This window comes from Acinonyx jubatus, chromosome B1 (genome assembly GCF_027475565.1).
Source record: "Acinonyx jubatus isolate Ajub_Pintada_27869175 chromosome B1, VMU_Ajub_asm_v1.0, whole genome shotgun sequence".
NCBI lineage: Eukaryota > Metazoa > Chordata > Mammalia > Carnivora > Felidae > Acinonyx > Acinonyx jubatus.
This window is the reverse complement of record NC_069382.1, coordinates 99,846,337-99,873,052: the sequence shown is the minus strand read 5'-3', so window position 1 is coordinate 99,873,052 and position 26,716 is coordinate 99,846,337. Positions and strand designations below refer to the sequence as shown.

Here is a 26,716-nt window from a genome sequence, read left to right as displayed (position 1 = left end):
CGGAGCCTGCTTTGGATTCTGTGTCTCCCTCTCTCTACCCCTCCCACACTCACGCTCTGTCTCTCTCATTCTCTTTCAAAAATAAACATTAAAAAAAATTTTTTTTAAATATCAAATTTCACTTGTTCATTGCTGGTATATAGGAAAGTGATGGACTTTTGTATAATATTAACTTTGAATTCCACAACATTGCTATTAATTGCTTATTGTTTCCAGGAGTCTTTTTGTCAGTTCTTTCAGATAGTCTATACAGATTGTGTCAGATTGTGTCATCTGCAAACATAGAAAGTCTTATTTCTTCCTTTCCTACCTCAATCTACTCCAGCCTCAGTAAACAACCTCTGTGTTGCATATGTTTCTTCTCTGTGGAAGACTCTTGATATTCTTTGCCTAACTCATTCACCCTTCATATCCCAGTTGCCTCTGACCCTTCTTTGTGTGCCCACCGAATTCTGTTGTTCCCTATGGTAACACTTCTTGCACTAAAATTGCCTCTTAACTATTCTTACTCCTACTCTAGGCTACAAATTCCCTCAAAATAGAACAGTTGTCATATTCTCAATATCCCCAGTCTCAGCTCAGTGCCTGGGACAGAATATCCATTAAATATATAATTGAGAATAAATGCCCTCATCTACTTAAAAAACTATTACGTATGCAAGGCTATCTCAGCATTCAAAAATCAACAGGCTAAAAATGAAAAATCAAATGATCATATCAATAGATGCAGAAGAAGTATGTTACAAAATCCAGCCCCCATTCATGATTAAAATCTCACTGTAAACTAGGAATAGAGAACTTCTTTGACTTGATAAAGAATATCTACGGAAACCCTACAATCAACAATAGACTTAATGGTGAGAAACTAGAAACTTTCCCACTAACATCAGGTACAAAGCAAGGATGTTCCCTCTCACCACTCTTTTCCACTCCCAAGTACTACCTATTGCAATAAGAAAATGAAATAAAAGTTAGACATTTTGAGAAGGAAGAAAGATGTGACAATTCAGGGAAAAGATTATCATCAATTGGGTTGGTAACAAGAAGGGAGAAAGGTGGATGGATTCCATATATACTTAGTTAAATGAATGTGTTAGACAGTGATAGATGTGTAGAATGAGTAAGAAGGAGGAGTCAGTAATGAATCCAGCTTATAATTTAATCAGTGGTCATACTCAGGGAACCTTAGAGAAAGAAGTTAGAGGGGAAGGTGGTGGGGTCCGTTTCAAATTTAGTTTTAGGTACTGAGGACTACCTTAGTGGAGATGGCTTCAGAAGTGTGATTTAGGAGTTACTGGGTTATTGAAGAGATACGCCTTGAGTTCTCATCTGAAATCTTTAGTGATTTGTTGTGAAATTTGGTATCTTAAACTTTTTGTACTTTGTGTGCGGCCACTTTCTTTTCCTTATTGTTGGCCTATCATTTTCATTTAATTTAATTAATTAATTAATTAATTTATTTATTATTTGATGTTTATTTATTTTTGAGAGAAAGAGAGCACGAGCATGGGAGGGTATAATAGCAAGGTATAATAACAAAACTGTTTTTAGAGTGACAAGTTTTAATGACAGAAGTATAAATTGTGATATGCTCTCATTACATTAATCATTATACTCATTGTATTACAACATGACATAAGACAACCTGAATTATTATTTTTTAAGGCAACTTAAATTATCAAAACTTGGTATATCATAGAGTGCATTCCAAGAGCTATTTAAAGATATTGGTATTGTTAGATGCTGTCATTATTTTGTTTACTGGAGTAGTCGTTAGATGTATTTGGAAAGTTACAGCTGGTACTAATGTGTATTGTGAAGAAGCCAAGTGTATTCTTGGCTATTTAAGTTTTTCTTATGTGTGTCAATTTATTTTTTTTCCTCAGAGTTAAAGTAAAAACAGAATCTCAAGACCCCACATCTTCATGGAGATCACTCATTCCAGTTATAAAAGTCAATGTGAGCACAGTAAGTAAATTCTGCTGCAATGAATGTTTGGTGGGTTAATAACAGAGCCTCTTATTTTTGCAAAAAAAATTTTCACTTAAGAAAATAAAGTAATTTTTAGAGTTGTTTTGGTTCCAAAGTTCTTAAAGTGTGAAAGAATTATTTTAATACCAGTACTATCATAGCACAAATTTATTAGGTTGTAAGGGCTATTTATTCAAAAGTACTTAAATTTCTTTAAACACTAGTCTAAATTGATCAGTGGGGTAGTCTGAATAGTATATAGTGCTAAAGTGGATCGTTTAGTTCTTGTTTGAAATGTCTGTTATTAGGTCAATGAAGGAAAAAATATGGCCTGTATATTATGTCATAATATCTCTTGTCTACTTTTTAGGGACGTTTGGCCTTTGGAAATCATTACCAACCTCAAACTCTATGTATCAACTTTGATGATGCTTTCTTAACTTATACTACAAAACCACCTTCCAGTCATCTTGACCAATTTATGCATATTGTGAAAGGAAAGCTTGAAAATGTTCGAGTCATGCTTGTTCCCAGTCCAAGATATGTTGGTCTTCAAAATGATGAGTAAGAAAGTTATAAAAACTTATTTATATCTAATGTAGATATCAGAATCTTTAGCATCCTTTTAAGTTTTTTTGGTACAAATTGGGCAGTAATTGGGTATATTCTCTGTTAAATCAGCAGTGTAATTTTACTTTATAAGATGAATGGATATACTCTTCATTGATGAACTCTAATTTTAAATATTTTGGTAAAAGATAATACCTATAATGGTACCTTTCTCCTTCTCACTGTATTTGGGAAACTTATTTTGGGCAATTATGCCTACATGTTTGTATGTTAGAAAATATACATTACAGGTATATCTGTATTTCCAGAAGGGATGAATTAATAGTATATTCAACCAATGCAGTATAGTGGAGTACTATTTTGAGTTAATGAAAAGTTGAAAATTGAATCCAAATTACTCTTGGAAAACTGACAGTTTTAGAACTCACTTAACAGGTAAGTTCTGGTCAGTTTTCTGTCTAGCTTTTCATATTTGTTTTGTCTTCAGTGAAATAGTTGCTTCACATTGTATGAATGATACCCACTAGACACATTGTGTGAAGGATGCATGCTAGACTCAACCTTCATTGTGGTGGGATGCTTTCATATGATTGGAATGGAACTCTGAAGAAACAGCAGACACATTACTCTCATCTAACTCCAGGCCACAGGCTCATGGGGGGATAAGAGCTCTCATGTCTTTATGTCATTATCAATCTCTGTTCTTTTTTGTGATGGAGGCTCCGTGGTTGCATTTGTGTAATTTATATGTGTATATAATGGGTTTCCACTATGTCGCAGCTTTTATCTTTGTGTGTAGGCAATATAAAGTTTATGAAAAGATTATCATCAATTGGGTTGCATGATTATTCCTTCTTAGTTCTAACTTTTGGCTAGCTTGCTATTAGATTTTCCGGGGATTGGGTAGAATGCTGGAGAGGTTTTCCTTACTTTAGTACCAGGGAGGCTTTGTGTTTAGCTCATCTCACTCTTCATAATCACAGATTTTGCTAAACATCTTGTAGAATGTGGGCTGTGTACACATTTCTATATTTATGGGTAAAAATTATAATATTGAATAAATCAGAATTTTGTGAAGATTACAAGAGTAAGATAAAAGAAGTTTTGCTATTAATTTTTGTAAAAAGATTTAAAATTGTAGTTTTCACTCTTCAGAAGTAAGTGTGGAGATTAAATGATGATATTAAACATTAACTTTTGTCATTTAATACATATTCTTAAAGTTTGAGAGACAGTGAGTCTGCACATGAGTGGGGGAGGAGCAGAAAGAGAGGGAGAGAGAGAATCCCAATAGGCTCTGCACTGTCAGCATGGAGCCTGACACGGGGCTGTATCCCACGAACCGCCACAAACTGAGAGATCATGACCAGAGCCGAAATCAAGAGTCAGACCTTAACTGATGAGCTACCCAGGTGCCCCCATTTAATACATACTTAGAAGAAGATTGTTGAATTTGTGTATATTATCTGATGACTGAGAAGTTAATTTTGCTATGGAAAGAAGATATGGTGGTGTATGGATGACAAAGAGAAGGATTGCTGAATCAAAGCAAATAAAAATTAGTAGTTTGTGAGAAAGTGATTGTAGAGAGACATTCATTCCAGAATGTTTTCAAGTTGATCAACTAAATATTCTTGGAAATAGATCATATAAAGTTGTTAAAAATAAAAATGACATTTTTTAATTTAATATTTCTGAAAGATTAAAGTTTATTTTACAAATATATAAAATATTTCTTATTCAGTTGTAAGGTATTATTAATATAAAATGGTTGAATTTTAAGTTTAATTGTAAATTTTTATTGCAAATGCAGAATATAATTATTCTCATGATTGTTCTTCTATTTAATTAAACTTTGTTTAAATTGATTTCTCTCATTTAAAACTTAAAAAATGTAAAAAATTTTTTTTCTTTCTGAAACTAATATATTGACTAAAAATTTTTCAGTACCACTTTATTACTTAGTCTAACATGGAATATTCTTTAGTCTAGCTATGGAATACTTAATTGTCCATGTGAAAGATGTTTACCCTTTTCAAGATGCTACAGTTGATTACTTTTAGATTTTTTTTCTCTGTTTTCTCCTATTACTACCATAATTAGAATACTGAACATTTTATATTCTGGAGATGTACTTAGTTTGCCTTCTCCCCTCCTTCTTCTAGGCCACCAAGATTAATGGGAGAAGGTTTTGTGGTGATGCAGTCAAATGATGTTGACATCTACTACTACATGGATGAACCAGGTATTACTCTTCTAAAGTGTGTTTCGTAGCTACAATTCTCTTTCTTCTATGAAATATTGATATTGAATAATGATGTCTTAAGTCTCCTTAGTTACGGTAAAATAAATATCAATAGATGGTAAATGTGGATGTAAGAATGCTTACCTAAAGAATGTCTGTGTCATTTGTCAAAAATTGAATATTTATTTCAGACCAAAGGAGAACAATCTAAGAATCTTTAGTTCAATTCTGGTTTTACAAGTATACCTCAAAAATTGTGAATGTAAATGACCTTGGGTGAAAACCTTTAGAGAATGTGGTGACAGTTAAGGTAGTTTATACTGCTTAAGAAAAAAAATCATAGTATATTAGATTTGAGGCTTGAAGTTTAAGGATTGAAATCTAGCTGGTTAGAGTACTTCACAGGTGGTTTGAGTTTTATAAAAGTAGCTAAACATTAGATTTTTACCTGTTTTTACCTACTTCTGGCCTTTTTATGCCTTTCATGGGATTTGTGAGGTCAGGGTATTTTCAGAATGAAACTAGAATGTTATTTGCCTTTTTCACCATATTGACACTGTTGGTACAAAAGCAATAATGGGTAAGCTGATGGTACTTTAGCATGTACTGTTAATCACTGTCTTTTTCACTGCCACACATTTATAGTAGAACAACAAATCCCAGTATCACTTTAAAATGTCTTTGATTAAGCAGTAATAATTATTTTTATCAAATCTTGACCCTTGAGTAATCTTTTCAATGTTTGGTGTGATAAAATGGCAAGTACATATAATGCAAATGCACAGTATACCAAAGTATACTGATGTTTGGAGGAAAAGCACTTGGATAGTTGAGTTCTAACCCACACTATTTGCTCTTTTCATGGAGCACTGGTTTCACTTGAAGGAGCAGCTAGGGACAAACTATGATTTTGAGTTTTCATATAAAAATTAGAATTTTAGAAAATTTAGAAAATTTTAGAAAATTTAGAAAATCCTGCCACTGTGAGTGGGAGGATTTTTCTGATGAGACCAACAGTGATATTAACAAATTGATTTTTAAAATGTTTAATAATGAAGTTTATCAATATTTGGGAAACATATATCTCTGTGAACCAGTATTTTCCAAATGCATGATATTACAAAGTCATGCCATGGTTAAAAGATCTATTCAAAGTATAAGAGAGATAAGTAAATTTTAATGTATCAGGGTACAAAAAATGCAGTGATAAGGCTTCAGATTCCACATTGCAACTAACTTGTAAGAAACTACCACATGCTGAGTTTTGGTGTAGTGTCAGAGAAGAATACCCAAAATTATCTGCAAAAGCTATTAAAATACCTATTTGTTTGAGGCTAGGTTTTCTTTATACCCTTGAACAACAGATTAAATACAGAAGCAGCTATGCGAATTCACTTATTTTCTATTAAGCTGGACGTTAAAGAGATTTGCCAAAATAAAAACAATGCCAACACTTATTACCAAATTAATTTGTTTTTGAAAATATGGTTATTTTTCATTAAAAAGTATTTTCATTAAAAATGGAATTAAAATTTCATTTTTAAAAAAAAATTTCATATTCTCATTAAATTTTATTAAGCATTTCATTATTAACATGTAGTTAGTTTAGTTTTATTAAACATGTCAACATGTAGTGAGTTCTTTGTTACTTTAAAAGTAAAGTTTATAAAAATTGCTCAATTTCAATTTTGAATGCAGTAAATTTTGATAGAGATAACACCAAAAAACCCCACTTTGCATCTTCAGTAATTTTATGACTGTAAAGAATTACTGAGATCAAAAAATTTTTAGAACTCTTGATCTAGGGAATCTTTCAACAGTAATTTTAAGTAATTGCCTCTATATTGTGTATTCTGCAATACAGGACTTGTTCCAGAAGAAACAGAAGAAAATACTGAAGGAGAAATGAGCAGTGAGGATTGCAAATTACAAGATTTGCCTCCATGTTGGGGATTGGATATAGTTTGTGGTAAAGGAACAGATTTCAACTATGGGCCATGGGCCGATAGGCAGAGGTACTTGAGTAAATTATATTTATAGTCAGTCTTTAAGTTATTAAGGCAACACTATAATTTTTATAAAAAGTAGCTTAATATTTTTATAAGATATTTTATTATGGCAGGGTAAGGTATCACTAAACATTTTAATTCAAATTATAACTTGTTTGTAGAGAAATTGGCATAAGCAAATTCATTCTAAAGGCGGGGCTAATTCATTAGAAAAATGGTGAATGAAGAGCATATTTATTGATTCCTATGTTTTGTCTTTTGTGTATAATCAATGAATATGCCTGGAGTTGTTGGGGCTGTGGAGATTCAGAGATAAAAGACATCTATCATTCAGTTTTAGTGAGGAAAAAGAAACGGAAGTGTTCTATTAAGTGCTGTAAGAGAGGTAAAGGAAAAGCCTCAATGAAGAACTTAGAAAGGTACTGTACTAGTTTGCCAAGACTGCCGTGACAAAGTACCACAGACTGTGTGGTTTAAACAACAGACATTATTCACAGTTTTGGAGGTTAGACCTCTTAGATCAAAGTGTTGGTAGATTTGGTTCCTTCTGAGGGTGGCTGTGAGGAAAGAGTGCATTCAAGGCTTTTCTCCTTGGCTTGTTGATGGCCATCTTCTCTCTGGCCTTCCCATGGTCTTCCCTTTTGTATGTCTTGTAGGCCTCCCTGTCCACATTTCCTTGTCTTAGAAGAACCCCAGTCATATCGGATTAGGGCCCATCGTGATGGCCTCATTTTAACTTAATTACTCTCTAAAGATCCTATCTCCAAACATTAAATTCTCAAGTCCTCAAGATTGGAACTTCAACATATGAATTTTTAGGGGGACATAGTTCTTCCCATAACAGATACATAATTCATCAGAGGAGAGAAGAATTGGGGAAGACTTTTTAGTAGAGGTAACGTGTAAGTTGAATTTTGAAACCTAAGTAGGAGTTAGCCAAGAAAGGAAGAGGAGTACAAATAATGGAGGCAAAAGAAGAGTTCTGCAAATGCATGATGACAGTGGAGATTTGTCTTAAAGTTTCTATAGTTTGTTAGGAGATTTGTAGATAGTTAAGATATAGAAATTTTATAGTAGAGGTAATGGACAGTGTCTGAAAATTTTTTTTTATGTTTTATTCATTCTATTAATTTTGAAGTAATTCTAATTTTGATTTTTTTTGTACTTAATGAAGAATTTTAAGCAAAGAAGGGGACATTTACCACTAATTATGAAGGAACATGTAAATTTTTATATAAATAGACATTGCCTAAAGTTAGTTTAGTTTTTTTGTTCATAAATTAGCTTGAATGGAGAAATACAAGGTAAATTGTTCACTGAAGCAGGTATTACTGGGCCATTGATGGACTAATGAAGAGTGCTGATAGTGACTTGATAATACTGACTCTTTTAATACTTGTTTTAAAAAATGCTTTCTACCCAGCACTGTTAGAAGAAGTATATACTTGTTAACTGGAATGTTCTGTTAATCTTGGTATCTCTAGTATGTAGGAATATCTGCCCCATTAAATATGGGTAATATGCTAATACAGTACTTCATTGAGTTCTGGGTTAGGTTATTTGTTAGACTTGAAAGTAAACAACTTAAAATTTCAGGTTAGAAAACAAATGCTTTTCAAATTACTGGATTAAAATTTTCCTTTTATGATAAGGTTTTTCCTGTATTACTGGAAAAATACAGCCATGCTGTATATATAGTGGAATAGTTGGAAATTAGGGTTTTTACATCCCATTAAGTAACAGTTACAAAATGTTATATTTGAAAGGAAAAAATTAAAATCACTGTTTTTTAATGCAGATACATAAAATATTTTTGCATTTCTAAGACTTCAATAAAGTGTGATTATTTTTAAATTATATTAATTTTATTACATTAAAAATATTAGAATATATTTACATGAAAATCCAAACAAATTCTTTTACTGTATAACCGTATTCACTTCTGAGGTGATCTTTGTATTACATAGAGAAATGACAATGAAGTTAATATAAAAGAAAAATTTGCTTTATGAACTGTTTTCAGTCAATCTTGCCATGCTAGGAGAGAACAGCAATACCTTTTTTAATCTGGACTTAGCAAAATATCCATGTTTATTTAAAAAAACAGAAAAGAAAAAAGAAAAGTTATTGTAATACTTTGCTTCTCACTTACATGTACGAATGGTGCATTTCCTCAGTTGTAGCCATTTCCTTTTCTTCTTCCCCATTTTGAGTTTCTATATAAATATGAATTATAATCAGAAGTGAATAGTAAAGTCAGTTTTCTTAGCATCTGCTAAGACGTAAGAAATTTAGGAAGAAATCTTACCTACTTTGCTATTGGATGGTTCCCTCAGTTTTGTGAAGTTTTTGAATTCTGATGTAGAATGACTTTTTAGCTTGTAGATTTTGACTTCATTTCTACCACCTTTACATGATTTTCTGAATCTAAGATATTCAGCTTTTCCTTCATGATATTTTCTTAGAGTTTTCATGACAGAGTTTTTATGAGATTTGTACTTAATCCTTAGATGATAATTACAATAATGCAAACATTCCTGACATTGTCTAGTTTCTTACTGCTTTCACGTAAGTACTTTCATTATATTTTCACAATTGATTCTCATAACCGAGTGAGGTACACAGGACGGGTATGGTAAACTTATTATACCTTTGAGAAAATGGAGATGCAGAGAGGTTCAGTGATTTGGGCAAGATGATGCTATAACATCTAGAGCTGAGATTCAAACCAACCCTTTAAGTCCACTGTTCTTTTCATTATATCCTGCTACCCACCAAATAGTCCATTTTCATCTAATGATCATATTGAATTTTTTTTTTGTCTTTTTTGTCTTTAATAGTCTTAGTTTTATATATCTGTGTGTTGTAGCCAAAACATTTGCAGGACTTTATTTTCTTTTCACACACACTTACTTAATCATGGCAAGTTAATAGTCTATGATGGGTGAGTTTGAAAATTTTGTTCTGTTCATCTAATTTTTCCCAATCTTATTTATTCCAAGTAGCATTTTCTGTTACTGGCAACTCTGTTTTCAACCCTTCCTGTTTAAAATCCATAAACTGGCACCTTCTCTGAATTATGAATAACATTGCATAATTTTGACTGACATAGGAGACTGAAATGGAAATTCTTTGGGTTCTTTCATCTTTGTTAAATAATGAGGGGAGGCAAATGCATTAGAGCTTAGCTTCTTTACTTTTTAGAGGTCTATTGCTCTGTAGACTCTTACTGATAGCATATTGATTAAAAAATAATGATTATGAGGGGCGTCTGGGTGGCTCAGTCGGTTGAGCATCGACTTTGGCTCAGGTCATGATCTCATGGTTTGTGAGTCCAAGCCCCACATCAAGCTCACTGCTGTCAGTCGGAGCCTGCTTTGGATCCTCTGTCCCCCTCTCTCTCTGACCTTCTCCTGCTTGCACCTTCTCTCTCAAAAATAAGTAAAAACATTAAAAAAAATTTTTAAAAATGATTATGAAAATAATAGAAATAATAGCCGTTTTTTCCGTCAGCACGTACTGCCAAGTCTTTTCCATGTATGCTGTCATTTAATCATCAGATCTATTCTGTGACGCCAGTTATTCCTATTTTACAGACAAGAAAGCAGGTCAAGTGTCCTCAGAAGGGTGAAGTAACTCAACCAGAGTGGAATAATGACTCCAATTACACCATCCTCCTTCAGTTCTTTCTTTGCCTTTTGGATGATTGATATACTTGTAGAAAGAAATTCATTTGACAATAGTATATTAAGTACTCAAAGCTTGTTGCTTTCTGGAAGTATGAAACATTGGAGAAAACAGTCTTTTGATTTTTAATGAAAAGAAATTAGGTTTCTTTTGTGACTTAATTTTTTTTCTATTTCATGTCCAATTGTTAAATGAGATAGCAATGATAGTACAAAGTTAAAATACTGATATTGCACCCTTATAAATGTAATTTTGCTTGAATAACAAGTTATTCTTTCTACCTCCTTATATAGAGATTGTTTATGGAAGTTTTTCTTCCCACCTGATTATCAAGTTCTGAAAGTTTCTGAAATTGCACAGCCTGGGAGACCACGACAGATTCTTGCTTTTGAACTGCGAATGAATATTATTGCAGATGCTACAATTGATTTGCTATTTACCAAAAATAGGGTAATTATTGAAATAATATACTAGAAAATAGTGTCTAAAATTTGAACATTATTTCCTAGGGTCTTTTTCTTGTGACTAGTTCTATACTTAGATTCATTTCTATGAGCTCCTACCACCTTCCCCCTGCAATAATTATACGTATTGCTTTCATTAAGTGCCAAAAGTAGAAAAAATTAGTAATAGACCTTCCTTCTGTAGTCTCGTTCATTTTCTCCCTTTACTCCTGGCCAAATTACTTTAGTGTATTTTTGGTAAAACTTTGAACTTTTGTTCTTAGGAACTTTTAATACCTATTTAATATTGATGTTTATATTTTGTCTGTGATAATAATTGAAAAGGAAAAATGGGAGTATAATTAGTGAGAAAATAATTGTTTTATGTGAATTAATTTTTTTCTTTTGGTAGGAAACAAATGCTGTACATGTAAATGTAGGAGCTGGGTCGTATTTAGAAATTAATATTCCAATGACAGTTGAGGAAAACGGTAAGCTGAAATGATTACTTTTCTATTTTAAATGATTAATAGAGGAATAATTAATATATAAATAATAATTTGCTAGCCTATTTAGACTAACATTAATAGGGTTTTCTTTTTCAGCTTTCTATTACATTTACTTAACAGTACATATTACATAATTAAATTATTTGTGCACCGAGAGAGAAGGGAAAAAAATTTTAATTAAGTTAGGTCTTATGCTTTCATTATACCCTATACTTCTATTTTGTAAGACTTGGCATAATTTGTTTAACATATGTTTTCCCTATTAGTCTGTTGCTCTGTGAGAGCTGTGTCTTTTTTTTAAACTGATGCAAATTGGGTGCTGAACCCAGTACCTGACACATGGTATGTGGGCAGTACTTGATTGAATGACTGATAGGTTTTGTTTTAGGTTACACTGTTCATAGATTTTGTTAGAGAGTAAACCTGGTACTTTGAACAATATAGCTTTAAAAAGCAGAACATTTCATATTTAAAACACTAAATAATACTCTGATTGATATAGTTCTAGCTGACCTAATCTAAATTCATTATGCATTTGAAATTTGGACTCTGATACAAGTTAATAATGTGATTAGATACATTTTGTTAAATTTATCAAAATATTATAAAGGCTTCTTCATTTTTTCTTCCTCTTCCTATCCTTTTGTTGTATTTGTAGTTGAGAGTAATTAAAATGAAATTATGCTTTATTTATTCACTTCCTTCAGAGTATAGAGAATAGCAGCTTACCCATATTTTGAAGTCACTAATCAACAATGTTACTATGGCTAAGTATAATTAGAGTAATTTTTGTATCATTCCTGGCTCTCTTTACTTGTTTCTGTCAACTTTTTTTTGTTGCTGGTGTAAGAAAAAGGCTGGTAGAAGTTAACTACATTTATTAGCTTTCATATACAGGTAGTAATTGCGTCTGCCTGCTTAGATAATCAGTTGTGAAACGGTGACTGAGAATGGCATAGTGTATCTTTTCCCTGTAACTTTGAGGCTATTTAAATGAAGAGTTAAACCTTACATTTGCTAGTTTTTAAAAGAGTAATCATACTGAGTCTTGAGATTCTTGTCAGATGCTTGAGATTCTCTAGGACTGGTTGATTGAGAGTAGTGCATTGGAAAAAACATCTTTAGGCTAGTCTTAATTACAGATACATATTAGGAGGAAAAAGACAGTTGGCATTTGCACAAAGTTGAGAATGGTTCTCTTAAGGGAGTGCTTCTACAACTTGTAAACTGATATTGCACATAGGAAATATTTGTGCCAATTTTTTTGTACAATTATGTGTGCACAGGGGTAAGGGAGCCTCTGAGGGCTGAGGGGGTCAGTATTTCAAGCATACTTACTGTGAATTCTTTTAAAATGACTGAGAGGAAAAATAGACTTAAGTCTTAGACATTAGCAAAATATAATTCAAATATATTTAAAATTTTTTTCAGAGATTCAAGCGTTTGAAAAGACATGCCCAGAGCAGGATGAATTTTGAACTAGCCATATAATAATGACCATTGTGTTAGTGTGCTTAGAAGGGCAGCCCTTCAAGAAAAGAAGTGAAATAATCTATGCTTTTCTGTTTTTGTTTAGAATGGGGCTGTGTTGTTTGCTAACTGTCATTACATAAGGAATATCTGTTTAGAAACTATCATCACATATATAAGTTACAGTTGAAAATGATGAAAATAGATACCGTTGAGTCCGGGGGAGAAGAAAAGACATGGGAATCATCTTTAATATTTAAAAACTGTCATTTAGAGAGTAGACTTATAGTTTTGCACTGGAAAGCAAAATCAGGATGGATACTCTATGAAGATGGAACTTGCCTCCTTTAGAGCTGTCCAAAATGAGAAAGGTCACCTATTAGGTAGCAAGCTCCCCTCATTGGGGTGTATTTATATAGTGTCTGGTCACCATTTTTTAGGGATTCCTTCTTTGGGTGGTGATGGAGGTTGTTTACAGTACAAATTTTTAATGATATATATATTTTTTTAGGTTCTTAATTTTTATGTTTTCACTAACTAGGTTACACTCCTGCCATTAAAGGACAGCTCTTACATGTTGATGCCACCACCAGCATGCAATACCGCACCCTCTTAGAAGCAGAAATGTTAGCAGTAAGTCTAGAGTATACATTGATATATATACATATATAAAATATGAATTTGATTTTAACTTTTAATACAAAATTTTAATGACCAGGAAGTCATTAAATGGTTCACCTCATTCAAGAACCACCAAGTGCTCTTGGCCCTATTTTGTGAAGCGGAGTAGATTTCCAGTGCTGTGGACTGTGTTTGACATCTCTCTTTTGCTCTGCTTCTGCTTTTGGGCTAAGTGAATATAAGGCGCAGTGCTAACATGGTTTTGGTCTTTAGAAATATGAAAAGTTGTTACAATATTATTTTTAAAATTCATTTTATGACTAGACTAATTCCTATGTTGTAAATAAGATAATCTTTCACTATGTTTCTGGCCCCATTGGATTCTTTCTTATGGCTTAATACGTCATTTTGCTTTTTACTTGGTGAATGAGGTAAAAAGAAGAAAATTTTATTGATACCCTAGAGTGCTCCATATTATAAAGAATATATGAATGTTTATGATTAGAATCACAGATTGGAGACTTGTTTCATTAATCAGGCAGATTCTTTATCAGGGACACTAAAATTAATATCAAAAGCCACTATCTAGAATGGCTGATATTAAGAGAGGATTCTTTTATAAGATGGTATCATTGGTCCTTAATTGTTTAAAAAAAAAAATCTATATTTATAGATGATATATATGTAAAGTAAGAGGAAAATTTTACAATTACCAAGAATATATTGAATATCATAAATGTATATTAAACTGGCATATTCAGCATTTTAATGAATTCCTGAGCTCTTGCTGGTAAATAGTGCTGCAATAATGCTTTTCCTGGTCTTACAGGAATTTACAGGTCTTACTGGGCAGCTCTTGCCCAACTTTGATAGGTGTAATACATAACAAAGCACCATGTCAGATCAATAATTACCAAACTTCCAAATGGGAACCTGGGAGGCACTGGTGACCACACATCTGTGTGATAGTATATGCATTGTGCTCCACATCCCCAACCCTGAGACTCATATAATCGATTAGATTTGAGGAGGAATGAAGGATATTGGCTATTACTCTGTTAGTTTAGCTAGAGTACAGTATCAAAACTGTAGCCTGATTTGTTGTTCTTAAAGTTTTCTGGCCACATCATGGCTTAGTATTTCAAGGAGCTGGATGTAACCATGGATACTGATGTTTAGTCACATTAATATTAAAATCTTTGAGGGATCTTCTGTTCATCTCAGCAGGAAAATAAGTTTTAATTACTCACTAGTGTGTGTGTGAGTTTATTTCTAGTGCTGTTCACACAATATCACATTGTAAGCTCTAACATTTTTACTTAACGTTTTGTTTGCAGTTCCACATCAATGCCAGTTACCCCCGAATATGGAACATGCCACAGACATGGCAGTGTGAATTAGAAGTTTATAAAGCCACCTACCACTTCATCTTTGCACAGAAGAACTTCTTTACTGGTAACTTTCTAATAAATGTAAATACAGTGAAATTTATCACAGTGAACTTTTTTATATTCAGTAAGTTTTGCTTTTAGATTCAACATGGGGATTTGATGATAGAGTTCATAGTTTATTTTACACTTCTTTTTGAGCTAAGCATATAAAAGGGAAAATTTAAATATATTTTGTTTTTTCTTTTACCTCAAACAAGGAAAAGATGAACCCAAAATTGGGCTTAGGAAAAAAAATGAAAGAACTCATCTTAGGTGCTTTGTGTCAGTCTAGTGGGGAATAATTTGGGGAGGATGAATTAATTTCTTTCTTTACCTGAATTAGGCATCAGCATGGTTTCATTATTTTGTTTCAATTATTGTAATCTACAAAAGGTATATTCAAATAGTCAAGTATGTTGTTTTTTAATTTTTCTTTAAGTATGGTTGACACGTTACATTTGTTTTGGTATACAACATGGTGATTCAACAACTCTATATATTATGCTGTGCTCACCGCAAGTGTAGCTACACTTTGTCACCAATGATATTAGAATGCCGTTGACTGTATTACCTTTGCTGTGCCTTTCATTCTCATGACTTGCTCATTCCATTATTAAAAGCCTATAACTCTCACTCCCTTCAACTATTATCCTCATCTCTTTACCTCCTTCCCCTCTGGCAGCCATCAATTTGTTTTCTGTAGTTATGGATCTGTCTCTGCTCTTTGTGTTTGTTTGTTAGATTCCACATGCATATGGTATTTGTCTTTCTTTGTCTGATTTATATCACTTAGTGTATACCCTCTAAGTCTGCCTATGTTGCTACAAATGACAAAATTTAATTCTTTTTTATGGCTGTGTAATATTCCTGTGTGTGTGTGTGTGTGTGTGTGTGTGTGTGTGTGTGTGTGTGTACACCCCAGATCTTTATTCATCTATTGTGGGCACTTGGTTTGCTTTGATTTCTTGGATATTGAAAATAAAGCTGCAATAAACATAGGGGTGCTATGAGTTATGTTTTCATTTTCTTTGAGTAAATACCCAGTAGTGGAATTACTGGATCATATGATATTTCTATTTTTACGTTTTTGAGGAACCTCCATACTGTTTTCCACAGTGGCTGTACCAATTTACATTCCCATACCACCAAGGGTATGTTATTTTGTATCTGGAGCCGCTACTTACTCCTTTCTGTTGGCATGGATATTGAGTTAATGTTATCGTTAGTTGGAAAAAATTCCTTTATTTCTTGAAGCATATTATAATAATAGCTACTCATATGGGTAGGGAACATACCTATATGGGTATGGGTTTAGGAACATGTTGTCTTGGTCTCTAATAGAAATATAACTACATAAAAATAAGTTATATTTATAGAACCTTCCCATAAAAAGTTTAGCTAAACAAAATTGGCGTGATTTGCCAGGGTCAGTGGCTACCCCAGAGCATCTAATATTTGCTTTACCGACTGCTGCATTTATCGATCCATCCATCACTCCCTCTCAGTCATCTGATTAAATATCTATATTACAAGCATCTGATCTGTTCTGTGTACTATTAGATAATTAGGGATTTAGTATTAAGGTATTCATAGATAGTCTGGCCCTGACTTTATTTACTAGCAATATAATATTGGCCAAATTATCTAATTATTTAACCTTCTGTTTCCTTATCTGTGAAGTAGAGATAATAATTTCTACCCTAATTTTGCTATTGCTAGAGTTTGGAAATTTTATAATGCCATTCTTACAATTTGTTCAATCATAAGTCTTTTATATTCGTTTTCTAGTTTGACTGAGAACTTTATTATGAGGACTTGATGGAATGCTTCTGCATTCCTGGAGTTATAGAATTCTTCAAGGCTTAAGTCAGAGTGCCAATAGTAGAAATTATAACAAAATCCCTGGCAAGTTAAACTTTTGTCAGTGAAGTTGAACATTGACTAAGTACTCCTCAATTCAGATTTATGAAAAAAAAAAATAGTTAAAACTTAATAGTGCATCTTATATATCTCTGTTCTAAGAAATTTGCGTATTGTTGAATCCTTATAATAATTCCTGAGATCGATATTATTGTTATCCTTGTTTTACAGATGAGGAAAGTAAGTTACAGTGTGGTCAAACAGTTTGTTCAGGGTCATACAACTAGTAAGTCTGTCAAGCTAGTATTCCAACCCAGGTAGTCTGGCTCAAGGATATGTTATATATATAGCTTCTTCGGCTGTAGCCATTTCCCTTTCACTTAAGATTTTGTATTTTTTAACTTTGCTAAGCTTTTATTTAAAAAAAAAAAAAAGTTTATTTACTTTGAGAGAGAGAGAGAGAAAAGAGAAAGGGCAGAGAGAGATGAAGAGAGAGAACCCTGCACAGGCTCCATGCTGTCAGTACATAGCCCAATGTGGGGCTCCATTCCATGAATAGCGATATTATGCCTTGAGTTGAAATCAAGAGTCAGATGCTTAACCGACTGAGCCACCCAGGCATGCCACTTTGTTAACCTTTTAAAATAGATTCCTATTTTCAAGCATTTAATCCTTCACATTTCACATTCTTAGACATTAGCAGTACTAAAAATAGTTTGATTAGATTATTCCTCAAGATACAAAATTTTTAATTTTGGAGTAACACTTTCGTTTAGACGGAGCATTGTATTAGTCACTTTTAAACAGCCAAGTACACATTTCACAAATTACAATCATCTTTTCCCTAAATTATTTTCTTTATCTCTAATCTTTAACTTCATACCTATTGCAATTCATTTTTTTTTTTTACAATTTATTTGGAGAAATTTAAAGAAAACAGAAAGGTACAAAACGTAAGTTCTCATATCGCAGAGTTTATAGCTCTAACATTTAGTCATATTTCTTCTATTGCTTTCTAGAATCCTTTAAAAACTAATTCATTCTTTAATAAGGATGACTATTGTAGAGTAGTATAGGTTTAGCCTGGGAGTGAACATACTTAGTCATAGTGTTTGAATTGCTTTTCTCTTCACTCAGTTTTATATTTCCCTATTGACAGAATTCTGTAGAAAGCACCTTATCTAGTTTGGAATGAGGGAATGCCTGATATTCCTCAATAACCATTCTTAGGCCAATTATTAGTGAGACATAGTTGTTCTTAAGAGATTTCAGCATGGGACAAAGATAGCTTCATGATAAGTATAATAAAGAGTCTCAGGAATAAAAGATATAAAACAAAGGCACAAGTGAATTCTCTTCTGGTAACATCAAAAGTGATTTAGATTTACTCTGATAAGGGGGAGAAGAAAACAATATTAACAATTATTGCAAAGCTGCAATACAATTGACTGACATTTCATAGGGTGTTTGTCCAACAACCTAATTATAAAGTGAGTTTTTCCACATGAACATTTAGATTACCAACTTAATAACTTATTTTTTTAAATTTTTATTTAAATTCCAGTTAATATACAGAGTAATATTAGTTTCAAGTGTACAATATAGAGATTCAGCACTTTCATACAATACCCGGTGCTCATTACAAACTTAATAACTTATAAAAATGTGGTGTCTAAATAAGTAAAGCAGTCTTCATGAAAGTGCTTCCTTTTTTATTTTTATTATTTTTTTTAATGTTTATTTTTAAGACAGAGATAGAACGTGAGTGGGGGAGGGGCAGAGGGAGAGGGAGACACAGAATCTGAAGCAGGCTCCAGGCTCTGAGCTGTCAGCACAGAGCCTGACACGGGGCTCAAACTCACAAACCATGAGATCATGACCTGAGCCAAAGTATGATGCTTAACTGAGCCACCCAGGCACCCCTCTGCCTTTTTTAAATTAAATTATTTCATAAGATCCATCTGCTAATGAGAGCAGCTTTTGGTTTAAAGAGAAATATATAGGGGCATCTGGGTGGCTCAGGTGGTTAAGCCTCCAACTCTTGATCTCAGCTCAGCTCTTGATTTCAGTATCCTGAGTTCAAGCCCTGCACTGGGCTCTGTGCTGGAGTGAAGCCTACTTAAAAAAAAAGAGAGAGAAATACATATTAGAAATAGCAGTAGAGGCTCCTAGTAGAAATATTTTATTACCATAGTTCTTAATATTTATGAGTAAAGGTATTTATATGGTGGTAAGGTAACCATATTGAAGAAAACCTTGAAATTTCAAATAAAATATTGAAGAAAAAACTAATAACACTTGATAAGATAGAAACTGGCTAATAACTTTATATAAAACTACATTGGTTTCCTGAGGTGATTATTGGATTATCTGAGTTTATGTTTGTTGGACTATCAGTATATCTCATTCTTTTTTTTTTTTTATTTTAAAATTTAATTTATTTTTAAATTTACATCCAGGTTAGCATCTAGTGCAACTTGATTTCAGGAGTAGATTCCTTAATGCCCCTTACCCATTTAGCCCATCCCCCCCCTCCCACAACCCTTCCAGTAACCCTCTGTTTGTTCTCCATATTTAAGAGTCTCTTATGTTTTGTCCCCCTCCCTGTTTTTGTATTATTTTGCTTCGCTTCCCTTATGTTCATCTGTTTTGTATCTTAAAGTCCTCATATGAGTGATGTTATATATTTGTCTTTCTCTGACTAATATTGCTTAGCATAACACCCTGTTCTTCCATCCACGTAGTTGCAAATGGCAATATTTCATTCCTTTTGATTGCTGAGTGATACTCCATTGTATATATTTACCACATTTTCTTTATCCATTCATCCATCAATGGACATTTGGGTTCTTTGCATACTTTGGCTATTGTTGATAGGGCTGCTATAAACACTGGGGGTGCATGTGTCCCTTCGAAGCAGCATACCTGTATCCCTTGGATAAATCCCTAGTAGTGCAATTGCTGGGTTGTAGGGTAGTTGTATTTTTAGTTTTTTGAGGAACCTCCATGCTGTTTTCCAGAGTGGCTGCACCAGCTTGCATTCCCACCAACAATGCAAAAGAGATCCTCTTTGTCCGCATCCTCGCCAACATCTGTTGTTGCCTTAGTTGTTAATGTTAACCATTCTGACAGGTGTGAGGTGGTATCTCATTGTGGTTTTGATTTGTATTTCCCTGATGATGAGTGATGTTGACCATGTTTTCATGTGTCTGTTAGCCATTTCGATGTCTTCTTTAGAGAAGTATCTATTCATGTCTTTTGCACATTTCTTTATTGGATTATTTGTTTTTTTGGGTGTTAAGTTTTATAAGTTCTTTATAGATTTTGGATACTAGCCCTTTATCTGATATGTCATTGGCAAATAACCTTCTCCCATTCCATCAGTTGCCTTTTAGTTTTGCTTATTGTTTCCTCCACTGTGCAGAAGGTTTTTATTTTGATAAGGTCTCAATTATCATGCTCTTGTTAAAGATGGCTAGAGTTTTCTTTCAGCAGAGAGGATACCAAAGAGTATACTTATTTTAGATAGGGTGAATACGATGAACTTGAGTAAAAGTTCAGAACTAAAAATATTTATGAAGAAGAAAAGTGAGAAAATAAGCTTGATGAATGATAAGTTTATATTGTAGAGTCAATTCCATTGATGACTTTTGGGTATCTCTCAATTGCTAACCATTGTGCTGAAGAATAAAGTAAGAAAATTGGGATGGAGTCATGTTAGGTAGGGTGGCATATGGCAGTAAAAGTTTAGAAGTAAGCATAGATAATGCAGTATGATGAACCACTGTGATTGCTTGTTAAGTGAAGTAAAAATATATTTAAAGTAAAAGTGTCAAGTGGAATCTTCCTTTATTCATAGAACAGATTAATTGCCATATGCCTTTTATTGATGATATAATAAAACTGCATATTATTAATTTAAATCATTGGCATTTGTAAGAACTTTAAAAAAAAACTTATAAACTTTTGACCTAGTCATTCTACTTCTGGAATCTATACTAACAAAGTAATCCTGAATATGTAAAATATCTTGCATGAGAATAGAAATAAAATTATATAAAACACAAAAATTTGGAAAGGATCTAAATATTCAAGATTATTAAATGGTTGAGTAAATCCTAGTAAATCTCTTTAATGAACTCTCATTAAAATTTTTGTTAATGTGAATGGAACTGGAAGGTATTATGCTGAGTGAAATAAGTCAGAGAAAGACAGATACCATGTTTTTACTTATATGTGGATCATGAGAAACTTAACAGATGACCATGGGGGAAGGGAAGGCTGTAAAAATAGTTACAAACAGAGAGAGAGGGAGGAAAACTACAAGAGACTCTTAAATACAGAGAACGAACTGAGGGTTGATGCTGGGGAGGTCGGGAAGATGGGAAAATGGGTGATGGGCATTGAGGAGGGCATTTGTTGGGATGAACACTGGGTTTTGTATGTAAGTGATGAACCATGGGAATCTACCCCAAAAACCAAGAGCACGCTTTACACACTGTATATTAGCCAAATTGACAATATTATACTAAACACACACACACCCACACACACACACACACACACAGCCTGTATATAAAATTAAACATGAAAAAAATGCCTGGCTAATAAAAGCAGAGTACTGTTTCTGGCAGAAGCATTATTTTCCATTGTAAATACTATGGTTATTAACTCCTTGTGTGATTGTTGGCATCTTTTCATTTTTTTGGAGGATATTTTCAATAATTTTGTTTCTGTCTGACTACCCTTACATGACTTTGTAATGCTATTTGGGGGAAATTATGGGAGCTGAGAGGCTCTAATAGAGAATATAAAAAGCATAATCTCAGAGTGTTTTAACAATGTTGTCATTGGTGTTTTCAAAATGCTGTTTCTGGTGTGTTTTAGCTACATACACAAATTGTGACATTCTCTGAGAAATGTATTATATTTTATAATGTTATAAGCAAAGAGTCACTGACTTGGATTCTATTACAAATATATTGACATTATATTATAAAAAAGATTTTGTTAATGTGTATGAAATAACATGGAAAAATTTTGAGTTCAGTGAGAAAAAGCAATATATAAAATATGGACATCTAAGATAGTATAAAAATGTACATAGAAAAGAACTAGAAGGAAACATGCACAATGATGGATATTTGGGTGTGGATTACCAAGTGATTCTTTTTTCTTTTGTCTTCTAAAGTTTCTTTAAAAAATAATAGGTATATGAAATGCATAAAATTTCTCTTATTTAGAACTGTAATTGGTAGGTAAACATTGGTTTACTGTTAATCATTTAGCTGTATCTTAATCATCTTTTAATATTTCAGCATAAAACTTCTTCTTACAAAAGAAAATTTATTTTTGTCTGGTGTTAGAATATTTATATTTTGTTGTCTGAATTTCAATTAATTTTGCTTTCTGTCTCCCACTCCCATAATTTTAGATTTAATTCAAGACTGGTCTAGTGATAGTGCTCCAGACATTTTTTCATTTGTGCCATATACATGGAATTTTAAAATCATGTTTCATCAATTTGAAATGATTTGGGCTGCTAATCAACACAATTGGATTGATTGTTCCACTAAACAACAAGAAAATGGTAAGAACATGAAAATTAAGTATTCTGTTCATTAAGACAAATGCCAAAAAAGGAAATTGATGTTGAATTTATAGTTTTAATGGAAACTAGAATTGATCTTTTTTCCATTGTCTTATAATACTTTCAGGGAACTATTTCAGAGTTTGTATTAGACTGAGCATATTGTCTTTAATTTTTTTAGGTATGTATTTAAGGCAATTTTGATTTCAAGTTTTATTGAAGTTAATTTTTTTTTCTTTTTTTGTTAGTGTATCTGGCAGCCTGTGGGGAAACATTAAACATTGATTTCTCTTTGCCTTTTACGGACTTTGTTCCAGCTACGTGTAACACCAAGTTCTCTTTAAGAGTACGTATAATTGCATACATTCCTTATTCCACAGGTTTATTAGTAAGTTTGATTTCCCAAAGCTTACCTTTACTTTTCCCTGCCTATCCCATTGCCATCCTCTAGTATTTTAGCTTTCCACCATTGTTTATGAGCTTCATTGTCACAGAAATGCTGCTGTTTCACTTTTGTAGTCAACTGTGATGTTCTGTCATTCTCCTAAGTTTCCCAACTTCCCCTGAGGAGTTGGGCAATAAAAAGAAAATTCCAAGTTGATTGTTTTCTTACCGTTCATTTCTAACCCTTGTGGCTAACCTACATGTTCTTTTGAAAACCCCCTCTAATGTTTACAGTGTATGAACTAGATTTTACACTTCCCTGTATTCCGTTACTAATTGTAAACATGAATTCAGGGAATAGCCACAAATACCTTTTTTCCTTTTATATGAAAGGCAGCTCTAATGTTAAAAATTCTGTGGAACACCTAATTTTAGCATATGGGCAATCAGAAGTTGTTGTATTGATGGAGGTGTGGTGGTAAAAAAAATAGCAACAACAATAATAAGAACTGCTAACATCTATTAAACATTTTCTGTGTTCTGGACACTATTCCAAGTGCTTTATGTGTATTAACTCATTTCATTCTCAGAACAATCCACTTGAGGTAGTTGTTTTACCTGCATTTATGAAATAGGCAACTGAGAAGCTGAGTTTATGTAACTTGTCATGTGACTAGTGAATGGCTGAGTTGGAATTTGAATCCAAGTGGTAAAGGTTAGGGCTCCATTCTTTTAACCACTCTACTATGCTGCCTGTTAAGAAATCAGGCATCAGGAGCATTTGGGTGGCTCAGTAGGTTAAGCATCTGACTTCGGCTTAGGTCGTGATCTCAGGGTTCATGAGTTCGAGCCCCATATCGGGCTCTGTGCTGATAGCTCAGAGCCTGGAACCTGCTTCAAATTCTGTGTCTCCCTCTCTCTCTTTGTCCCTCCCCCACTCATAGTCTGTCTCTCTCTAAATTAAACTAAATAAATATTTAAAAAAAAATTAAAAACAAAAAAGGAAATCAGGCATCATGGCACCCTGATGTTTATTGCAACATTATTACAATAATCAATTATGGAAAGAGCCTACATGTCCATTGACTGATTAATGGATAAAGAAGTTGTGGTATATATCTACAGTGGAATATTACTCAACTATAAAAATGAGTGAAATCTTGCCATTTGCAATGACATGGATGGAGCTAGAGTGTATTAATGCTAAGCAAAGTAAGTCAGAGGAAGACAAATACCATATGATTTCACTCATGTAGAATGTAAGAAACAAAACATATGAACAGAGGGGGAAAAAAGGAGAGGCAAACCATAAAACAGACTCTTAACAATAAAGAAGGGAGGGTTGCTGGAGGGGAGGTGGGCAGGAGAATGGGCCAAATTGGTGATGGGAATTAAGGATGGTACTTCTGATGAGCACTAGGTATTATTACCTGTAAGTGATGAATCACTAAATTCTACTCCTGAAACTAATATTACACTATATGTTAACTAACTGGAGTTAAATTTTTTTTTTTAATGTTTATTTATTTTTGAGACAGAGAGAGACAGAGCCTGGGGAGACAGAGAGACAGACAGACAGGGGAGGGTCAGAGAGAGAGGGAGACACAGAATCTGAAACAGGCTCCAAGCTCTGAGCTGTCAGCACAGAGCCCGACCCAGGGCTTGAACTTACAGACCACAAGATCATGACCTGACCTGAAGTCAGACGTTCAACCGACTGAGCCACCTAGGCGCCCCAACTAACTGGAGTTTAAATAAAAACTTGAATAAAATAAAATAAAATTCTTTAATAATAAAAGCTGAAAAAAAAGAGAGGGAGAGGGAGAGAGAGAGAGAGAAAGAAAGAAAGAAAGAAAAGAAAGAAAAGCAAAGAAAAGAAAAGAAAAGAAAAGCAAAGAAAAGAAAAGTCAAGCATGTCAGGCTGACTGCTTGAACAAGATTAGGGCACCGACCTATAAGGAAAAAAGTGAAGCCAAATGAAGATCCTTTGGGGTATCAATTCAGAATTCTTCTCCTTTAAAAAAAAAAATGTTTATTTATTTATTTTGAGTCATAGGAGAGCACAAATTGGGGAGGGGCAGAGAGGAAATCACAAGCAGGTTCTATACTTACAATCGTAAGATCATGACCTATGTTGAAATCAAGAGTCTGGCACTCAGCCAACTGAGCCACCCAGGCACCCCTTCAATTCAGAATTCTTAAAAGCCAATTGATGAACCAAGACTTAACTAGAATCAAGAGACAATCATATTTTAAAAATTAATAAAATGCAGAACATATACCACCTGAATTTAGCTGGTTTAAAAAATTTTTTTTTTACTGAATTACATGTGAAATACCCATGGATACCATCAAAGATCATCTTTTTTACTATTTTGTGGAAACCATGCTATTTATTTCCTTGATTTTCTTAACTTATCAGAATTTACTCATAGTCCATATAAAATCTTAACTCTGTTATTTAATTGACCGTTCATTGTAAAATCTGCCTTTTGTATTTCTTTTGTATTCTGAAGATTATTATAGATACGTTTAGCTATAATTAGAAATTTAACATCTTTGTGTACCTGTTGTATTACTTTGGCTTATAATAAATTCTTTTTTAGGGAGAAGATGTTGATCTTCATTTATTTCTACCAGATTGCCACCCTAGTAAATATTCATTATTTATGCTGGTGAAGAATTGCCACCCAAACAAAATGACTCATGATACCGGTATTCCTGCTGAGTGCCAAAGTGGGCAGAAAACTGTTAAACCAAAATGGCGGAACATTACACAAGAAAAGTGAGTATTTTGTGTTTGTATGTGGAGAAACTGTTCTTCTGATTCTTTCAAAGAATAATGATAAAAGTTGATTATCTGTAACTAGCATTTGGATACAATTAAAGGAATAAGTACCTGACTAGAACTTAATTTTTTGTTCTTCACAGAGCTGGTTGGGTTGAATGCTGGACTGTCCCAAGTGTCATGCTCACAATTGATTATACATGGCATCCAATTTATCCGCAAAAAGCAGATGAGCAGCTAAAGCAATCGTGTAAGTGTTTTTGTATAATTTGTACTTTGAAACATTTGGTTTTATGATTGATAACTATTAAAGGTATAAGAAATTGTTTTTAATTTTGGAAATGCATCTGTTCTTTTGTCATAATTGTATACATTTAAAAATCTGTTAAGTAATTGTGGCATAATTATAACTAACTTTCATTGAGCATTTACTGTGTATCAACTGCAGTAAAACCTTGGTTTGTGAGTGTAATTCATGCTTGTAATCCAAAGCACTTGTATATCAAAGAAATACAAGAAATAATGGAAACTTAGATGATTCGTTTCACAACCCAAAAATATTCATATAAAAATGATTGCAGTATTGTAATTTTGTAATACAAACTATTAATGAAAATACAAAATTTAAAGAGAAATAATTTGGTTGGTCGAGGGAGACAAGAGAGAGGAGGGTTATTGTGTAGGATGACTTTCACTATCAGTAACAGAATCACTATTATTGGCTTAATGGAATATTTTTCTGAAAAGGGTCATTGTATACACTTGCATGGATGTTGACTATAGCACAGTATTAATAAACTCTTGTCATATATCGTATTTAATGCAACTGGCAATAGGGCAGCAGAGGGAAGGGTTCATATCTGCAGGCAGCCTGATCTAGAATGAAGCAAAGCATTCCCAAGCTTAGTCTTGAATGGAAAAGCAAAGGACTGTCCACAGGTGCTTTGAAGTGACAAAAAATACACTAGTGCCAGTTGTGGGTACCTTCCAACTTGCTGAAAAATCACTGATTGCTGCCAAACATCGTGGCCTGAGACCAAGCACCAAGCATCCGAGCGTGGGAGATGATCACTCACAATCCCGCAGAGAGGGAGAGAGAGAGAAGAACCATTGACTCAGTTGTGATCATGTGACATTTG

General features: G+C 33.2%; 1 protein-coding gene across 9 annotated transcripts in view; it reads left to right on the top strand.

Annotated features, from left to right (window-relative positions):
* BLTP1 (bridge-like lipid transfer protein family member 1) overlaps positions 1-26,716 on the top strand; it is a 210,186-nt gene that overhangs the window by 35,762 nt on the left and 147,708 nt on the right. For all 9 annotated transcript variants that reach the window (XM_027063867.2, XM_053216995.1, XM_027063905.2 and 6 more), the window contains 12 exons: positions 1,887-1,968; positions 2,342-2,535; positions 4,707-4,786; positions 6,651-6,801; positions 10,776-10,932; positions 11,338-11,416; positions 13,446-13,537; positions 14,863-14,980; positions 22,250-22,405; positions 22,654-22,751; positions 25,396-25,574; positions 25,721-25,827. In XM_027063867.2, the coding sequence (XP_026919668.1) occupies positions 1,887-1,968; positions 2,342-2,535; positions 4,707-4,786; positions 6,651-6,801; positions 10,776-10,932; positions 11,338-11,416; positions 13,446-13,537; positions 14,863-14,980; positions 22,250-22,405; positions 22,654-22,751; positions 25,396-25,574; positions 25,721-25,827 (1,493 nt within the window). The remainder of the gene's footprint in view (positions 1-1,886; positions 1,969-2,341; positions 2,536-4,706; positions 4,787-6,650; positions 6,802-10,775; positions 10,933-11,337; positions 11,417-13,445; positions 13,538-14,862; positions 14,981-22,249; positions 22,406-22,653; positions 22,752-25,395; positions 25,575-25,720; positions 25,828-26,716) is intronic.